The sequence below is a fragment of the Triturus cristatus genome, chromosome 4_1 (assembly GCF_964204655.1).
Source record: "Triturus cristatus chromosome 4_1, aTriCri1.1, whole genome shotgun sequence".
Lineage (NCBI taxonomy): Eukaryota > Metazoa > Chordata > Amphibia > Caudata > Salamandridae > Triturus > Triturus cristatus.
In genome coordinates, this window is record NC_140585.1 from 858,307,854 (window position 1) to 858,324,131 (window position 16,278).

At 45.6% G+C, this 16,278-nt stretch overlaps 1 protein-coding gene across 2 annotated transcripts in view; it reads right to left on the reverse strand.

Moving 5' to 3' along the window:
* The window catches only part of FBH1 (F-box DNA helicase 1), a 719,176-nt gene that overhangs the window by 620,013 nt on the left and 82,885 nt on the right, over nucleotides 1-16,278 (reverse strand). For both annotated transcript variants that reach the window (XM_085653566.1, XM_085653565.1), the window contains exon 4: nucleotides 201-331. In XM_085653566.1, coding sequence (XP_085509692.1) covers nucleotides 201-331 — 131 coding nt within the window. The remainder of the gene's footprint in view (nucleotides 1-200; nucleotides 332-16,278) is intronic.

Here is a 16,278-nt window from a genome sequence, read left to right on the forward strand (position 1 = left end):
ACCAGATCGCGGAATAATGCACAGCATAGTGAATCCAGAAAGATTCACGCTGCAAAACCAAACATTCAACTTGATGGATTCCTGTGTTGTTGAAAGGAAAACACCTGCATTTTTTTCAGGTCGGAGGCAGAAAGAAAATGCAAAATGACCTTTACTTGAGTAGTCAATATCCCAAATAAAAAACAAATTGTTATTCTTACCTTATGAAGTTCAGCACACACATTTCTTCCTGTTTGCATATTTTGAAATTTAAGAGCATGCCATCCACCTTCTCTACAGCCTTTTCCTCTTGTTTGAGGTACTTGTGATACAGCTTTTTCCAAGGAATGAACTAGAATGAGTAAGCATATTCACTGCATCAAATTTTGAGCTAGAACAAAGGTTATCTTTGCACGAACTATGTTTTGCATAGGTTCTAGTGTGATATCAAGTAAGACTAGATAGTCTTAAAGAGGAAGAATATTCATTCAATATTACAAGGTGTAAATGTCTACTGTATAAACCATATCATTAAGTATGTTTTCTAATTTAAAAGTGGACAAAATTTGAAAATGATTTTCTCTGACTTAGAAACTATCTCAGAGTGCCTAATTGCCTCATTAAGTGGCAGACAGCTTAGGGAGCACTATGTTACATGTTATCATTGATATATCTATAAAGACTAAAATGTGTTTGGTATTTTAAGTATTTTCTTTTAAGAGGCTATTGACTCAGGTGCTCCCTTGAAATCACAGTCAGGCCAAAGGACGAGAGGAAATCACCTCCTTACCTTAATTCTTCTGCACGCTTGATCACAGTTCCAAGGCAATAGCAAAATACTTTTCCCAAGACTGGACTGATTGAAAGTTCTATGTTTAATTTCAAAAAGATACTACACACCTGAGTTGTTTTTGGAGCAGACTGAAGCTATGCACGAATTATGAGAAACCATTACAATGATTATGTACAAGAGCACATTCTAATAAACCTGCCTTTTTTATATTCATCCAGGGGAAAACAAACTTGACATCTACAAAGAAGCAACGAATGCTGCTTAGAACAAGCATTAGCAAAGACAAAAGGTCTGCCACATAGCATAGCATGAGGGGGGCAGGTCCTGGAGCCAGTTCCCCCCCCCTACTCCCCCACCCCCCAGTGCACGATCAGGAGGCCTTTCCTGACTCTCCATTTGTGCTCTCTCTGCATCCAATGTTTTGCAGCTATCTCATCTATATTTCACTGTTGTAAATAGCCTCGACTGTATCACTGTTTGTAAGAAAGTGGCTCTGTATATACTGTTCCCTAATAGGTACAGGGTGTACAGAGTCCACAGTCCCCCAGGGTTTGACAGAGGTTAAAGTTAGGTATAACCTTACACTCTAAAGTGGTAGCTTGGTCGAGCAGTAAGGCAGTATCAGAGGACAGTGTGAAGCATTTGTTGTACACACTCAGTCAGCAAATGGTTTCACACACTCAATAACTGAACTCTAGGCCAATGGTTTATATATAAAAAATATATCCTTGTTTTATTTTAGAACCAACACTTGGAGTTAAAATATACATTCTCAATAGTAGATGCTTCATATAAATACATTTGCAATATGCAATAGATTTTAGTAAACAGTTACAAGTGGTTGCAGTAGGCAACTCTATTTTTAAACACAACAATACATTGAGCTTAATGGTAAATTCAAGTTATTTGCAACAGATTACTTTTTAGATTACTTTTGGAATTCCAGGACTGGATCCTAGATGCAGTCCTGGGTCAGTTCTCAGAATCAAGTGATGAAAGTCGACTTAAGTACTGTAAAGATTTTGAACTAATATTTAGCTATTTTAAAAGTTGACACTTAGAAAATATTTCAGAGAAAACAGTCAATGATTCCCTAAAATGCAGGTTACAGGTACAGTATGTTCTCGTTACTTTTGTAATCCAGTACTGGGTGCCTAGACTCAGTACTGGGACCTTTATCCAAAACAGATAAGCAATTACGTTTTCAGATATTATACGATTTTTGAAGAATATTTAAAGATTGCAGAAATCGACACTTAGAAGAAATTTCACAGAAAAACAGTCAATGGTTTCCTATGGAAGAAAATTGAGTTAAGGGTAAGTACAGTTGTAGAGTCAGTGCTGGGCACCAAGATCCAGCACTGGGAGCTCACCTTAGAACAGGTGAGTAAATTAGTTTTTGTCACTCGGCTGATTTTTGGTGAATATTTGAAGATTTGAAAAGTCCACACTTAGAAGAAATTTCAGGAAAAAGCCAGTCAATGTTACCCTATGAGGAAAATAGAGTTTGCGGTTTAAGGGTAAGTACTCGACTGGCAGAGTTGAGGTTCTGGGCACAGACTCAGGGGTCTCCCAGGGTCAGGTAGGTACAGTTGGTTCACCCTCAGCGGCTCTAAGGCGGCCGGGTGCAGAGAGAGTTAGGCCCAATGTTATCCTATGAAGGATAGGGGGGCCTTGTTGGGTGGCTGCTGACTGGCAAGCCACGCCGCTGTGGGAGCTGAGCTCCTGGTCAATTACTCAGGGCAAGTGGGGAAGTAGGAAGGAGTAGAGTTTTCACTGCCAGGGCCACTCGGGCGGCTGGGTGCAGAGTGCTTTTGAGCCTTCGGGCGCTCAATGGATTTCAATGGGAAATCTCCGGTTAGGAAAAAGACTGCAAGCTCGGGACGAGGACTCTTCAGGTGCCACCACCACTTCGAGAGGTAAGTTGGGTAGTTGGAGGATAGGTGGGTACCCCGGGATTGGGCACAGGAGGCCGTGGGGCGCCGCGTGCAGGGGTGCCTTTAGGTGTCGGGAAATCTTACCCTCTGTTGATCGCGGTTGGGGGGGCACCTGGTTCTGAGGCTGCAGGCTTCTTCAGGAATGTCGAGGGAGGTCCTTGGGTGCCGGACTCGGGGTCACAGTCGCCGTGGGGTCGTCCTCAGGGTCTTTGTTCACTCCGGCACTGGCCAGGCTCGGCTGGTGCAGAGTGTGCTGGGTTCGCGGTTCCGGGCTGCTGCCAGGGGTTAGATATAGGTTTCGAGTAGAGCCTCTACTCATGGGTGTCCCAGGGGCTTAGAGCCAAAAGGTAGCCAGGTCCTCCGGGGTTGGTGAGGTTGCTAGCCACATAAGGGAGATACCGGGCTGGAGCAGGAGCAGGTTCAAGGGTCGACAGGCCGGTAGGGCTGGGGCCAAACCAGTTTGTGTCTTCCTCTTCTTAGCAGCTGCAGGGCAGGTCTTCTTTCTTCTAGCTCTTCTTCGGATTTTGGAATCTGGGAAAGGAAGGTTCAGGGTGCCCCTAAATACTAGATTTAGGGGTGTTACAGGTAGGTGAAGGGCAGGGACCAATGGGTCCCTGTCCTGGGGTGTACCCTATCCTGCCTCTCTCCTGTGGGAGGGGGGCAGTAGCCTAGTCCTGATTGGGTAGGGCTTCCCATCTTCAAGATGGTGAGAGCCCGGGGATGTGCTTCACCTCGCCTCCCCCACCTGAGGGGTGGGGTTGGCAGGCTGGCACATCCCCTGTCCTTATTTGGGGTTTCCGGCCAAGATTCCCGCCAGAGTTTGGGGTTGCAGTGGCCTGGGGAAGCTCACAGAGGCGGCATGCCTTTGAAGCTTCCCCCTGACCATCCTGGGGGAGGAGATTTAGCACCTCGCCCAGGATGTGCATTGTTGCAGGCCCAGGAGAGCAGGGGCTCTCCTACCCAGGGGTCCAGCAACATGTCTGCTGTGTGGCATCCCAGGCAGCCTCAGAATAGACGTGGATTGTGGGTTAGGTTTCAGGGGGCCTCTCTAAGATGCCCTCTGTGGTGCTTGGTACATTAAATCCCACACTGGCATCAGTGTGGATTTAATGTGCTGAGCAATTTGATACCAAACTTCTCAGGCTTCAGTGCTGCCATTATGGTGTTGTGGAGTTCGTGTTTGACAAGCTCACAGCACCATGTACTCTTAAATGGCAGCACTGTACTTACAGGGCCCAGGAATGGACCTGGGTACTGTAGGGGCACAGGGCTCTTGCCTCTGTGCCCACACCACTGGCATAGGGCACCCAGCTAGAGGGGTGGCTGATGTATGCCAGGGCAGTGTAGGTTGTGGGCATGGCACACAGGGATGTGTGTCATGTCGACTCTCTGTTTTGTCTTGTACCCAGACACTCTACCTGCCAGGGCAGTGTGTGGGTGTTAGGGTACAGGGCCTCTAAGGGTGGCACAATGAGTGCTACAGCCCTTAGAGGCCTTCCCTGGTCACAAGGCCCTGGGTACCTAGAGTACCATTTACCAGGGGCTGACATGTGGCCAGGGTTTGCCAATTTGGTTTTGAGGTTTTTGTTTAGGGAAGGAATATATGACCTGGGCGCCTGATTGGCAGGAGACCAGGGCACACTCAGTCAAAGTACATTCAGCATTTCAGCAAAATGTGGGGGCATACCATGCAAGAAAGAGGGGACTTTCTCACACTAAGTTTGCCATCATCAAGACGGCCAACTCTGAAAAGTCTTGTCCAGTTCAGGTAGCCCACCTTAGGGGTGGTACTAGCCTGAAGTGTGCACGCCTCCCGGACTAGCTAATTTTCCCACCTTTCCAGCCGGGGTCGGTGTCCTCCCCTGTGACAGAAGCCAGACTTGCATATCAAAGTCAGTGGCTTCTCTAAAGCTCCCCTGCCTTGGAATGCCGATCAGCAGGTTATCCTGTGGGAGGGAGTACAAACAGCCTCCACTCAAGCAGGCTTTGTTTCTGACCTCCTGAGAGTGGAGGCCCCCACCCTTGAGGGTCAGATACTTGTCTCTGGTGGCAGGCTGGCGTGAACCAGTCAGTTAGCACACTAGTAGGGGTAGGTTTTCAGGGGGCACCTCTAAGGTGCCCTCTGTGTGCATATATTACTAAATCTGAAACTGGCATCAGTGTGAGTCAATTAATACAAGATGTTAAACACCAAACATCCCTATTTTTAGTGAAGCCATCATGTAGCTGGGGAACTCGTTTTCACCAGTTAAGTTATGTTATGGTGTGTTTTAAAGCGCCATCTGTTACCCAAAGGTGTCCTGGCGCTATCTACAATCCTCAAACTGAAGCGTACTTAAGAAAACAGAAACTATATGCCAAAAAAACTGTTTTTTTAAGCTTTCCTAAATGCCAGTAAATCCGTACTATTTCTAAGATGGAATGGGAGGCCATTCCATGACTTGGCTGCACCAGCCAAAAAACACCAGTGACCAGGACATGCTTTTAAAATTGCTTCCCCGTTCACTGGTAATTTCTAGTTATAGAACAAGATATCACAGGGGTATATCTGACATGCAGCTATTTCCACACATAAAATATGATGCAACCTGCCTTAGGGCTCTAAGGCCTGCTGTAGCGGTCACATACATACATTAGGTAAATGACTTTGGCATGACACTGTCTCATGTCGTGTTTTCACTCATGATTTGCCCCAGGTCACACAGCCTGCAATGGCAGTCTGTGTAAAATTGGCATGTGGGTCCCTGAGGGTGGCACACGATATGCTGCAACCCTTAGGAACCCTCTTTAGTACCCATGCCCTGGGTACCTGGAGTACCATCTACTAGGGACTTACAGGGGTGCTAAAGTCCTTTGTCAACTGTAACATAATTAGACAACTCATTACTTCAGGGAAGGAGCACTGGCACTAAGCCACTCTGCCATTTCACTTTTAAATGTTGTCTTTTACATGAAGGCGGCCAGATCACTTTGTAACATTTACATAATTCCTCTAAGCAAACCAATTTGTCGCAGCATAACATTATTGTTGAGCTACTTTTCAAAACTGCACTCAGCAATACAAGTTCTACCATTAGTTTTAAAGCACGCCTCAAATTTCACAAATGGAATTTGCTTAAACTGCATGAATTCAACAAACTGGTGCTCATGAAAATTTGTGTTTCATCTAAACATTGATCTTGAACTAACTGAACAAAAAAAACTGTGGAACTGCTTTCAACCAGCAACAACTGTTAAAAAAAAAAAAAGACAAGAAAAACCCAATGGGATTGTGGTTTGACTGTACTCGGCAAGTAAACGAAGAGCACAGTAAACGAGGGTTATCGCAGTTAAAATTGAACACACACTTCACACTCTCCCCCATCATTCATAATGTAGAAAATATACATGTCAATGGCATTGCCCCAACAGGATTACATTAATAGTATTCATCTTGGATGACATACATGCTTAATACGTTGCTAGGAGAAAGAGATAATTATGACTGCACATCTCTTGTTACTCCTGAGACACTAAAATCACACATCTCCAACCCTGATTTTTCCACTGGGGGGTTTGTATCAGATATTAACATTTCAACTGTATATTCCTGAACTTAACAGAAAATCTTTATCTGTGACTTCCCTGAAAGATGACTAGAAGTAACTACCTTCTCAATGCTCAGTGCCACAATCACAAACATGCCCTTGAATGAAATCAGATCAGCACTAGTTTTGAGTTCAAATGTCACAAAAGACCAGAGAATTCCCATAACAGGCCTACTTTAGTCTGACGTTCAGTTTTCTTTGCTCTCAGCAGCAAGATGATACTACTGAGGGGCAAGCTGATTTCTCTTCCATGACAAATCCCACTACGTGACCAGCAACCAAATAGGTATTGTGGCTGAGCTCAGTCTCATATATGTCTGACTAGTTGGCACAACTGGATGGAATGGTCACTTGCTCACAAACCTCCACTAGCAGTAGATGAAATAATGAAGGATAGGGAATATAGCCTTGGATGTCCTGGTTGACGAGGAGTAGCAGCCATGTCTGGTCAGATCATGTTCTGTACCACATTCAAATGACAAGTCTAACACAAACCGGTAAGTTTAGGTACAGAAACAACCCCCCCCCCACCCCCAGATTCGTTACACTCTGTGCTATTGATATGTCCCAATTCAGCAATTCTGGGCGCTGGTCTTAATGTATAATAATACTTAAACCTGCAGGCCTTTCCCAGGTCTTCACAACTACAGCATTCTAAGACCAGCAAGTTGCTGTTACAAGACAGAACTGCAAATGGCAACTGGTGTCATGAACAGCTTTCTTGATTGATTGATTGATTGATTGATTGAGAGTATAAGCAAATAGAGGAAAGTAATACAAAAAAAGAGAGAAATTTAGAGAGTAAAGCAGTTAGGAGCACTGAGTTAGGTAGAGAGGAGGAGAGGGACCATTTCTAATGATAATGAGATCACATCTACCTGAATGAATGTGTGTTTCTATGCTTGATCCTTCTTAAGGGTACTCTACATTGAATATTAACTTCATCTTCCAGACTCCTAGACATCTGTGTTAATGTGCCACCAAAATAGTCATCAAATATAACATTACTTATGTTAGAAGCTATCCTATTAGGTCTTCACAATACCCTCCCCTCACCCACATTCCACTCTATATCATTCATTGCCATCTTTGACTTCAGAAAAGACTCTGTGGGGAGGCACTTAACGTTACATAAAACTAAGTATTTCTAACCAAATGCAAGCTGTGATAAAAGTAGCTTTTTTCACATAAGACAACTTAGAAGGTGCCTTCCTGACATCAGCCCAAACTTTAAAGTCTCTGATCAATATGAGGCTAAGTCGCTCATCTCCAAATCAATGGAAGCCATTGCATCAGCTTCAACATACTGGAAAGTTGTGGTGATCAGAGTGCCACTTTTTGATCTCTGACCAAACTGCAGCCAGTATTCCTGGTCAGCATCCCAGTAATGCAGAAGATCTTTAGAAGGAGTAGTTTGTAACCTGAACTTTGGGTTAGATAGAGATTTTTACAGGCAGATCTCAGTGTTATCAGTTGAAGGTAGGGAACAAAACGATCAGAGAGGAATTTGGAACCAATTTGATAATAGGCCCAGTACACAATATTTAAAACTTTGAAAAGAATCCATTTACCAACTGGTAACCATTGGAGTTCTCACAAACCCTCTGTGATGGAGTTGTCACGAGACAGTTGAAGTAAAAGTCTAGCTGCAGTATTTTGTGCCACCTACAACTTCTGGATCAGATAGTTAGGTAAACGCAATAGAAGACGATTGCAATAGTGCAGCCTTGAGGTGATCAGGGCAACCAACTTCCTTGCTGAAAAGGGTAGAAAGTCAACAAACTTTTTTAGAGACCTAATCAAAGAATAACATAACACTCACACATCAAGAGAGTCAACAAAGTCACAGCAGATCTGCCCCTGTGGAAGTCGGTGTGGGTTCTGTAGGTCTCATCTGGATCTACATCCCCCAGTAAAGGGTGAAGGATGGAAGGCTGAGCTTCTTCCTCACACTTCACTAGGAGCTCATGGTTGCAGGCACATATCGGGGTAGCGTTCACAAAATTGATCATACAAACCTTTCTTAACATGTTTACTAGGAGAAGTGAGTATTTTGATATGATTTTAATTTAAAAAGCACAACAAATGCTCATAGGCGTCAAGGCGCTATAGTCACATTAGACCACCCTTGGTAGCTGCTGTGCTTTGGAGCCGCTGTGTGTCGCTGTGGAGCAGTGTTACAGGGAGCGAGTGTCCGCGCAGAGGGCCGCCACCGCCGCTGCAAGCAGGCTGAGAACCGCTGAGAACCGCGAGCTGAGCCCCCGCTGCGTTCCCGCTGTATTTTCACCATTTTCTGCCGCTGGGGGCCTCCCCGGGAGAGGACGTGCCGCTGGTGTGGGCCTGCGGCGGACACGGTCGCAGTCACAGGTCACTGGAGCTGAGCGGCTTGGCCTCGCGGGCGGGGAGGGCACGGAGAGCCAGCGCGGTCCGTGGTCTGTTGCTGGTTTGCTGCAGGAGCCCCCGCCTACATTGTACCGCAGGCCACTGGGCGCCGCCGCCACCGCTATCCGGAAGCTGTAGGAAGCTGGGGGAGTTGGGGGAGTTGGAACGGTGTTGGATTGAAGGAACCGGAGGAATTAGCGGTGGCGCACGGAGCTGGGAGCCGGGAGCCTCCCTCCACCTGCCTTTGCACCTGCCTTTGCCTTGCTCCCCTCCCCTCGCTCCTCACACATTGGCACCAACAACGGCAGTGACAGCGACGGAATTGACCCCACTTTCGCCTGAGAGGGTAAGACAGAGAGACGGGGGACCATTCTAGAAAAACGGACTCAAATTTAAGTACGCCTTTAGACCCGACAGGTGAGGAGTGAGTGTGTTTTGCACGAGTCGAGCCCTAGGGGATTCTCTGAGATTGAATCTGACAGAATCTGAATCTGTATCTGAGATATCTATGAGTTACTGGTTCTTGCACTAGTTAAACAGATCCCAGGGGGGGAGACACAAGATCGCAAGGAGCAACCAGGCACCATAGAGCCCTCAATAGGCTTTTGAATACGAACATAGATTAAAAGATTACAGATTGAATATTAAATTATTAAATTATAATCATGCGATCAGGGAGGATAAGGAAAACGATAGTAAAGGCGAAGTCAAAAGCTCAACTCAAAGCAGAGAAAAGGAAAGCGGAGAATGTAAATAACAGTCCTTTACGCGGACTTTTTAAAGATAAAACACGAAAAACTGGATATAACGGAGACAAGGTCATTAGGAACTTTGAAATCCTGTGTGGGCATGTGGCTGAGCATCTTAAAAAACCAATTGGGAAAAATAAATCCAAGGGTTTCAGATGGTTTGATTCTGTGTGTTCTGCATCCCACAAAACTTTAAAAGTGGCTTTGCAACAAAAACCAAGGAATAAGGAGTTGGTAAAAACTGCCAGAAATGCCTATAAGGAGGCCATTAGAAAAAGGAAGCAGGATCTAAAAAACCTTGCTTGGGAAGATCTAGAGAAGGCCTCAGAGTTAAAAGACAGTAGGCTTTTTTGGGAAGTAGTGAACCGCCCCCTGTTTACGAATGATGGCAGAGATAACATAGTGATGCAGATTACTGGTGAAATATGGGAAGCCCATTTCGGGAACATTTTTAACCCAAAAGCAAAAATACTCTCGGGTCTGCTGGGTGACACTATGAATCTGAAGGCTTCACTTACAGCCTCGTCTCTTAGTTCCTCGATTACGTTGCAAGAGGTGGAAGAGGCCTTGAGGAAAGGTATACCACTAAAGGCTCCTGGTCCTGATGCTGTGCCATTGGACTTTTTTCGGCATAACATCAATGTATGGGCACCTTTGCTTTTGAATGTATTTAAGGCGGTTATTATTGGCCGTATCTCTGCATCATGGAAGGAGGCAGTGGTGGTGCCGATTTTTAAGAAGGGTGATAGGGGTGATCCTCGTTGCTATCGCCCTATATCATTAATCGATGCATCATGTAAACTGCTGGGTAGAATAATCCTTGCCAGGTTGGAAACATGGGCAGACTCTGTGGGTCTTATTATAAATTCCCAATATGGTTTTAGAAGAGGAAAGGGAACGATCGAACAGTGTCTGAACTTGCCATTAATTATAGGCAAGTACATGAGGGCAAGGAATTCTTCCATCCACCTTGCCTTCATGGATTTGTCAAGTGCTTTTGACACTGTTTGTAGAGACAAGTTGTGGCAAATGATGGATGACATGGGTTTCGAGGAACCCTTGGTTACGTTGTTGCGCAGATTGCACGCAGCAACAACCGTGGCTATAAGATTTAGACCAGGGGGGGAAAAAACAAAATCTATTCCCTCAACTGAGGGTGTGCGACAAGGTTGCATTTTAGCGCCTTTTTTGTTCTTAGTATATACAAATGGCCTGGAGAAGTATTTGCTGGATCACTGCTGTGATTTCCCAAAGGTAAATGGTAGAAGTATCCCCATGCTTTCTTATGCCGACGACACGGTATTAATGACCCTTACAGGAAATAGCATGCAGACTTGTCTTGATGCTTTTAATACCTTCATGCTAGACCTGGACCTGAAGGTAAATTTTGCAAAATCCTTTGCGATGGTCTGTGGCCCAAAAGGGTCAAAAACTAGGAAGCTTATGGTAAAAAACTTCACCATTGAAAAGGTGGATAATTTTAATTACCTGGGAAATCTTTTTAATAATAAACTGAGCTGGGCCCCTTTGATGAAGGCCCGAGTGCAGAGTGCTAGTCGATCCATAGAGGGCCTGTTCCGTTTTTGCAGTAAGCTGGGTCAAAAACCGGTCGCACACCTAAAAACTTTGTACAGATCTAAATGCTTATCTGTGGCCACTTATGGGGCGGGGGTATGGGGGATTGAAAATCCGGCCGTGATACAGGTCATGGAAAATACATTTTTAAAACGCTTATTATCAATCCCTTCGGGTTCGTCAAACAGTTTTTGCCATGTTGAGATGGGAATGGATTACGTGACTGATGCCATTCGCATCTCCCCTTTACTAATTTGGGGCAAAATATGGTTATCTGAAGATCTTAAGTTTTCCAAAGAAATTCTTCAAGATTGTAAAAGTCTTGATTACGCAATGCAGATCCCTTGGTTGTCATATGTCAGTGATACGTTATATAAAATAGGTTTAGGTCATCTTTATGATAATCCTGAATATATCCGGGGAGATATTAAAACTTTAATTAAAACAAGTTACCGGAAATACTCAAATACATTGTGTCCGGTTAGGTCAACAAGCTGTATGGATAAACTGCAGCATCAGTTTTATTTAACTTTTACAGCTCATGTACAATGGCGGTTTTATCTTACTAGGTTTAGACTAAACATTCTTCATTTTCTTTTTGCCTTTCCAAAACAAGGGGGTTGGTGTGAGAGGCTGCCCCCTTGCCATTGTAATAATAAAGTTAGTCAGAGTACCATTCATGTTGTCCTCTTTTGCTCTTTATACCAGGAGCCTAGGATTAGGTTTATTAAGCCTATCCTTAAAGGGCGGCAACCTTGTAATTATAAAGAAGGTCATGACTACTTATTATCACTATCATCTCCTGGAGTATGTTGTGCCATGATAAATTTCATACGACTTTCACTCCAGATTAGGAAACGGTATAGGGGTCTCTGTTAATTTTGTTGGTTCATTATTTATTTGAAGAGCCGACCTAGCTGGTTCGGTGCTCCTGGTGTCTGTTTTAACGGTAATTCCTTGCTGAACTGGTTTAGATGGTTGCATTCCTGGGTTACTTTGAGGTGTCAAATTAAAACAGTTTGATTCATTAGGCAAAAGAGGGGTTTGTAAGCCTTTTAACACACTGGTTTTTGAGCAAATTGCAGTTGTTGGGTCTTTCAAGAAAGAAAATTTCGTGTACATCTTAGGTTGATAAATACAAGGGTTGTTTCCCTAGTTTCCAAAAGTTGGCAGTAAACATGACTCAACTTCAGAGCTATGAACGCTTAAAATCTCTGCCTCTAAACCGGCAGCATCTATTTTGCTCCACTTCAAGATAACACCTTGATTCCTGGTAAACTTTATGGGTTGCTCCCAAATTGGGTGTTTTGTACTAGCAGGAGGACACAAAGTTAACATTAAGGGGTTATGATCACTTGCCGCATTTGCGACTATCTCAAGCTTATCTACATAATGGGAGTAGCTACTAGACACAATGGCAAAATCAATGACACTCATCGAGCCTCTAGTTCCCTGAAAAGTTGGTATTGGTGAAAAATTTGGGGCAACCCAAGGCTCCACTATGCATAAATCATTTAAAACAATGATATTATTTAATGCGTCCCCCTTGAGTGTGTGTTTAAAGTGTATCAATGGTTGTTCGTTTACATCCTCCAGACCACACACATTTGAACCACCAAATTTACACAGTGAACAATTAAAATCACCAACCCAAATAATAAATAATAGAGGCCGGTTACTACGTGCCTTACAAATTGCTTCCTGCAAACTCATAATTACAGATGTCTCATTATCAGAAAAAACATTATGGTACCAATTAATCAATAAAAGTGGCACAGGAAACAAATATTCCAGCAAAAGCAGTTGATACCATGAGGTATCCACTATCTTGGAGGTTACTAAATTCTTCAATTTAAGGTAGATTGCAGTCATTATCCCACCCTTTGCCCTTCCCGCTGATGATGGCACAGCTGGAACATTAAACGGCTGAAAGCCATCAATCTCATTATCAGTTCGACTCCATGTCTCCTGAAAGCACAGGATATCTTGGCCACCCACAAAATCCAACCATATCTCGTCTTCTAATCTGGTGGAAAGTCCTGCAATGTTCCATGAGATTAGGCGGAGCTTTGATTCCCCTAAATTATCACCTACAGGGTCCAATCGAATTGGCAAGTCTAATCGGGAGGCAGACAAATTCAATTCACAGCCTGTGTTAACATGAGGCTCTAGATTTAAAAGATTAACCATATGTACATCACTAGCTGTAACATCCTCCACAGAGGTAACGAAAAGTTTCTTACCTGTCGGTGTAGTTTTGCAGCTTGAAGATCTTTCTGGATTCACTATGCTGTGCATTATTCCGCGATCTTGTGGTTGGGTCCGGATTCGTAGTCTTGTCTTTGTTTTTTTTTTTTTTTTTGTAGCCCAGGTGGGCGTCGACGTCCACCATTTGGTGCACCTCCCGTGACGTCGTCGTGCTTCCTGCGGAAGTCCCACCCTTGGGGCGCCATCTTCGGGTTCTTTTTTCCCTGTTTTTTTTTTTTTTTTTAACCCTAGGCGATTGATTAATCCTTTTGTCCATATTTCTGTACGTATCCACTTCTTTGATCCTATCCATTTCACCCCCTCTTCCTCCAGCCTCATCTTCCTGGCGGAGGTGGGTGGGTTCGCTAGTGAATCCAGAAAGATCTTCAAGCTGCAAAACTACACCGACAGGTAAGAAACTTTTCGTTTTGCAGCGTGAATCTTTCTGGATTCACTATGCTGTGCATAGACTTTGTAGCGGTTTTCCTATTTTTGTGGTGGCTGGGTGGAAGATGATCGCTGGTCGTTGAAAATGTGTTGTAGCACCTTCTGTCCGACCTGTGCTTCCTTATTCATTTGAATGTCCACGCAGTAGTGCTTTGTGAACGTGTGCACAGATGCCCAAGTTGCTGCGAGACAAATGTCTTGGATGGGCGTGTTTGCCAGGAAGGCAACTGTGGCCCCCTTCTTCCTTGTGGAGTGAGCTTGGGGCCCCTCCGTTAGCTCCTGTCCAGCCTGTTTGTGACAGAATTGAATAGTGAGAGCAATCCACCTAGCGATGGTGCCCTTGGTCACTGGTCTACCCATGAAGCTAGTAGCAAAGGACACAAACAGCTGCTTCGACTTCCTGAGTTCCTTGGTTCTTTCAATGTAGTGCATCACCGCTCTTCTGGCATCGAGGGTGTGCAGGGCCTTTTCTGCGTTTGTAGTCGGGTTTTGGAAGAAACTCGGTATCTGGATACTCTGATTCATGTGGAACGCCGACACTACCTTGGGCATGAAGTGTGGGTCCGTCCTCAGGACTACCCTGTCTTTGTGAATTTGAATGTAGGGCTCCTGTAGCGTTAGTGCTTGAAGCTCGCTCACCCTGCGTAGTGAGGTTATGGCCACTAGAAAGGCAGTTTTCATCGTCAACATTTGTAGAGTGGCCTTGTGAATGGGTTCAAACGGCGCCTTCATGAGCTCCGTCAGAACCACGTTTAAATTCCATGCCGGCGGCGGCAACCTTTTCGGGGGTGCCATTCTTTTGGCTCCCTCCATGAATCTCTTCACCACCTGCGAGGTGAAGAAACTTCCACCCTTCTCACCTCTGGTGTAGGCAACGATCGCTGCTAGGTGTACCCTTAGGGAGCTCGAGCAGAGTTTACTCTTTAGAAGGTGTGTGAGGTACCTCAGCACAGTTGAGTCTCTTGTCATTCTGTTTTGCAGGCCCTTTTTCCTGCACCACACCGTGAATCTCTTCCACTTTGCGCTGTAGCACTTTCTTGTAGTAGGTTTCCTTGCCTCCCGTAGCACTCGCATAGTGCTCTGAGGTAACCTTAGGTGTGCGAACTCTAGGTCTTCAGGAGCCATGCTGCTAGGTTGAGGGTCTCTGGCTCTGGGTGCAGGACCTCCCCGTTTTGCATTGAGAGCAGGTCTTTTCTCCTCTCGAACCTGTACGGATTGCCTTGCGCCATTTCTTGAATCTGTGAGAACCATGTCTGCCTCGCCCACTGTGGAGCCACCAGGATCAGAGTCATGTTGCTGGTTCTGCACTTGTCGAGCACTCTGTGCAACAGGGGTATCGGTGGAAAGGCGTAGGCAAATGTCCTCCACCAGCTTATCCAGAGGGCATTTCCCTTGGATTGCTGATCTGGTTGCCTGGACGCGAAGCTTTGGCATTTTGCATTGTGGCGTGTTGCAAATAGGTCTATTGTGGGAGTCCCCCATCTCCGGAAGATTTTCTCCGTTTCCTGGCCATTGAGCTCCCACTCGTGCGATGCTGAGGTCTGCCTGCTCAGCCAGTCTGCCTCCACATTGTCCTTCCCTGGTAGGTGAATTGCCAGCAGATCTATCTTGAGAGGTATGGCCCATCTCCAAATCTCCTGAGCTAGGGATGAGAGGGGAAACGACTGTGTCCCCCCTTGTTTGTTGATGTAGAACATCGCCGTGGTGTTGTCTGTCTGTACCAACACCCTCTGGCCGAACAGGTGCCTCTGGAATGCCTTCAGGGCTAGCAGTATCGTTTTCAACTCGAGGTAGTTGATGTGGCGGACCGCGTCTGCTGGAGCCCATAGACCCCTCACTCTGAGGTTGTCCATGTGCGCTCCCCATCCCTTCTGCGATGCGTCCGTGGTAATGGTCACTGTTGGGCTTGGTGGTGTCAGGCTTCTCCCCGTTGTTATGTTGTCTCTGTTCCACCAAGTTATCTCCTCCTGCACTGCGTGCGTAACAACCACTAGATCCTCCCAACTTCCGTTTGCTTGTGACCATTGCTGTTGCAGCCATTCCTGGAATGGTCTCATGTGCAGGCGTACATTCGGCACCAGCTGGATACAGGACGCCATCATCCCCATCATCTTGCTCACCGCCCTCACTGTCAGAGCTCGCCCCTTCTGGTAGAGCTGCGTCTCCTTCAGTAGGGCATCTGTCCTCCTGTCGCTGGGCACTACTGTACTGTTGAGGGAGTTGATCTTTGCCCCCAGGAAAATCTTTACCTGTTCCGGTTCCAGCGATGATTTTCCCCAGTGGATGGAAAATCCCAGATTTGTGAGGGTGTCTGTTACGCGTTTTGCGTGCCTCTCGCACTTCTCGCGTGAGTTTGCCTTGACCAGCCAGTCGTCCAAGTAGGGGTATACGTGTATTCCCTGCTTTCGTAGGTGTGCCGCTACCGCCGACAGGCATTTTGTAAAGACCCTTGGCGCTGATTTTAATCCGAAGGCCAGGGTTGTGAACTGGTAGTGTTCCTGTTCGATGTTGAATCTTAGAAGGCCCTTGTGCCTTCTGTTTATTGGGATGTGAAGGTAGGCATCCTTGATGTCCACGGTGAC